The sequence below is a fragment of the Miscanthus floridulus genome, chromosome 19 (assembly GCF_019320115.1).
Source record: "Miscanthus floridulus cultivar M001 chromosome 19, ASM1932011v1, whole genome shotgun sequence".
NCBI classification, from domain to species: Eukaryota; Viridiplantae; Streptophyta; class Magnoliopsida; order Poales; family Poaceae; genus Miscanthus; species Miscanthus floridulus.
Window position 1 is genome coordinate 80,027,894 of NC_089598.1, and position 3,977 is coordinate 80,031,870.

The 3,977-nt window shown below is 49.4% G+C and overlaps 1 protein-coding gene across 1 annotated transcript; it reads right to left on the minus strand.

Annotated features, from left to right (window-relative positions):
- Positions 1 to 301: 301 nt before the first annotated feature.
- LOC136527956 (pectate lyase-like) lies at positions 302 to 2,373 on the minus strand. The gene is made up of 2 exons (XM_066520827.1): positions 1,982 to 2,373; positions 302 to 1,894 (listed from the first exon to the last, which is right to left on the minus strand). Exons 1-2 carry the CDS (start codon positions 2,188 to 2,190, stop codon positions 751 to 753), a joined length of 1,353 nt encoding a protein of 450 aa, XP_066376924.1. The 5' UTR covers positions 2,191 to 2,373; the 3' UTR covers positions 302 to 750.
- Between the last annotated feature and the right edge of the window lie 1,604 nt (positions 2,374 to 3,977).

A 3,977-nucleotide genomic window follows, 5' to 3' on the forward strand; every position in this document is an offset into this window, starting at 1 on the left:
GCCGCGTCGCCTCCACCAAGCAGACGCCGCCGGGATACAAACCCCAAAAGAAACCTAATCTACACCGCCAGGCAAGGAGACATAGACCCCCCCCCCCACACACACACACACATCGGAGGCCAGGAGGCCACCGGAGGCGGAGGGATCGACGCTCCTGCCTGGCGGGGGCATGGGAAGTTGCAAGCCCTGTTTTCGCCTCGCCTGGGAGAGGTTTCGAGAGAAACCGCTCGTGGGACGAACCTTCTTTCTTTCTTTTTTGGCAATACAAGAAACGCTTATTGATTGCAAATTAGTAAAGAGTGTGCTATGACTTTGAATTTCCCCTATTTTTTCCAAGGGATATAACTTATAGAGAGAGAGAAAAGCAAACTGTACATGGAAAACACCTAATGACATAGTCGACAACAGAGCAATTAATTCCGGGGCTTTGGATATGTGCATCTTCTCTTTGAGGAGCAGTCTTTCTTCCTCTCCTCTTGGACCTCAACACAGTACACACACAGACGCGTTCTCTGGTCTGTCGCGCTTTCAACTCCCCTGTTTCTTACATGGCGACCGGCGAATGCATGTTAGTATGTTACAACCTACAGGGTCGTTAATTCACCCCACAGGTTTCTTAACGATCGGTGCTAAGTACGTACATGTGCGAAGCAATTTACATGATGAGATTAAGGCTTATAAATCTAGTTGTTTGATTTGAAATGAACCGAGGCCTGTGGTCTGTGAGCCGTCCCAGCTGGTACGGTGGCTCTAGCAGGGTTTGCCGGGCCTGCAGGCGAGGGAGCCGGCGTATCGCGTGAGCCTGGTGACGTAGGACCCGGTCTTGGGCTTGATGAGGTCCTTCTTGTGGAACTGCCTGTTGATCTGGCCGCCGCTGACGGTGAAGTTGGCGCCCTCCATGAAGAGGTCGTTCTCCGAGTGCCACACCCAGTTCTTCCACTCCGACTCCGGCGCGTCATGGTGCTTGGTGACCAGCTTCGCCGCAAGGTTTGGCGGTGCGATGTAGCGGTTGCCCTGGCTGACGATGGTCGGGGCCTTGCTGCCGCCGATGGCGTACATGAGCCAGTGCGTGTAGTCGTTGTTCACCACGTGGAAGAATCCCCAACGGCACCTTGGCATTCTCTGCACGAGGCCTCTGCCGAAGTGGTTGAAGGCGACGGTGATCTGCATGATCTGGTCCTCGGGATGCTTGTCGCTGGAGCTGAAGAGCATGACGTCGTTGTGGTTGGTCATGTGGCAGTTCGAGATGGTGACGCCGGTGGACTTTGCGATGACGTCGATGAGCCCGTCCTGGCAGTTGGACAGGGAGAGGTGGTCCAGCCACACGTTGGTGGACCCGAAGACGGTGATGCCGTCGCCGTCGGAGACGGTGCGCCAGCCGAAGTGGTCCGGCGAGTCCCGGATGTTGCCGCCGTTCTTGTTGGAGGACATGATGTCGTTGATGTGGATGTTGTGGATGATGACGTTGTTGGAGAACTGCACCGTCAGCTGCGCGCCGTTGGCGATGCGCACCTGCGCGCCGCGGCCGTCGATGGTCTTGTCGCCGCGGATGATGAGCTCCTCCTTGAGCGTGATGATCATCGTCTTGGCGAAGGTGATCCACAGCGGCTCGATCTGGATGACGGCCCACCGGAGCGTGCCGGGGCGCGGGTTCACCACGTCGTCGTCGGTGCCGTCCGTCACCACGTAGAACTTGCCGGCAAGTCCGCCGGTGGTGTTGCGCCCGAACCCCTTGGCGCACCGCGCCAGCCGCTTCCGGTCCGTCGCCCAGTCCTGCCGGCACCGCCAGCACCGGTCGATCGGGTTCGTCGCCGTGCACGGCCCGCTGAGCTTACCCTTCTTCTGCCCCATCATCTCCCGCCTCGTGCTCATCATGTCCTCCTTCTCGACGGATCTGCATGCACCACCGCACACATTATTCAACAGGCATGCATTGCATGCTACTCAAGAACGATCGATGTGACTGCTGGGGCTGAATTGCCTGTGGACTGCGCGGTTGAGTTGGTTGGTGACCTCGAGCGGGTCATGCTTGTACGTGGCCTCCGCCGCGGCGTCGGCCATCAGCTTGCGCTGCCGCCAGTAGTCGTCGAAGTCGCCGATGTTGGCCTCCGACACGGCCGCGGACAGTAAGAAGAAGACCAAGCACAGGACGAAAGAGCCCGGTCTGCTCCATCGGAACCCCTCCTCCATGGTTATATATCGATCGATCTATTTACCTAGTATATATAATAACTCCAATATCTCCTCACAAATATCGAATCAACACTACCCACCACCCCACTGCGCCTCCTCCTACCTTTATCTTTCTATGCAGATCGAGACTGCTAGGTATATGAAGGTAGGACGGTGAGCGCCATTGCTCTCGGTCGTAGCGCCGAGGAACGGAGATGAATATATTAACGTCCCCGGCCTCACGACAGAGGTGCGGTAAAATTAGGGAGCGGTGATGCGAGGAGGGAGGCAAGCCGCATGTACTAATTTTAGCTTTTGTTTAGTGTGCGAGATAAACTGCGGGTGCTTAGCTTGTGTCTCGGTGGTGTTGTTGCTATTATTGGTCGACTTGCGCTGCTTCAGATGATGCCGCATTGGGGGACACCAACAACAAAGACGAGAGGAACATTTAATATATACGTCAAGGATCTAAAAAATGATCAGAAGAGAGTAGTAGATGTGAGCCAACAACAATTTTTTGAAAAATGAAACGATATCTCAATTCTCACAAAACACTTCACTTCGGCCAGTCTCAATGGAGATTTTCATTGCGTGGTTTTTAAGAGTAGCATCTCATATGGAATAAAATGAAACTTGATGAAACTCCCACGGTAAAGTTAAATGTGCCCTTGAGGGCACGTGCTCTTAGCACATCCACCACTAGATTCATATTGAGAAGTGTGTACACACACATCTCAATACGAATCTGCATTGAGATGTGTGTGTGCACACTTCTCAATGCGAATCCAGTGGTGGATATCACATGCCCTTAAGGGCAAAAAAATCGCCTCCGAGTTCACTATTAATGTAAAGTTTTATTCTATGGTTTTATAGATATTTAATTCTAAGACTCATAAAGAGTTATAATCGTGCCAAGAGAGTTTCATCCCCATAAAACTCATTTGTTCTCTCTCTTCATTAAAACATTGCCGTGTCATAAAAAATGTATATGTGGCAGGCTATTAAATGCAAATAAAACTCTTATTGAGACATGCCTTCTAGCAAACACAAGGCCACATAACCATAATATCAATTAGAAATGCCTCGAAACAGCGAAAGCAAGAACGACAGAGTTAACAACAACACTTAAGGTTAGGGTCAAAGACCGGAAGTTAGTCCAAAAGTTTGCTCAAGTCTATAAGTTATGAACAAATGCCCGCAAGTTACTCAAGTCTATAAGTTATGCACACATGTCTATAAGTTACTGACAGGTTAGAAATCAAAATTTGAAAAGAAGAGAAAAATCTAAATATCGATCAAACGACCTCCAAAAATTATGAAATTTTACACACACTTCTCACAATCCATGCTGAAGGAATATTACAAAGCAATCTTTCCAAAAAGGTCTGAGCTTGATCATGAATTTTGAAATTCCTCTCTTAAAATGGGTTTTGTAAAGAAACCCCAAAATCATGATTTCAAGGTGCTTGCAGGAAATCTATGGAAGGACAAGACTAGAAATGTTTCCAAAACCACATATCACAAAGAAATCAACCGAGAACACCCTAAGAACCTCAGCCCAAAACAATCATGCAATCCACAAAAAGAGGCAATAAAATAGGGTTTTTTGAGTGAGGAATTTGGGAGATAAGAGCTAGGCTTCAAGTTATGATATGACCAAGTTCCAAAGACCCAAAACCATTATAAAATCGTGCCAACAACTTAGTCCAAACAACAGATAAAAAATACATAAAATAGCTCTCCAAAAAAGATAAATTCCATCTTAAAGAGAGCGAAACAAACTTGCACAAGATCGATACTTGGAT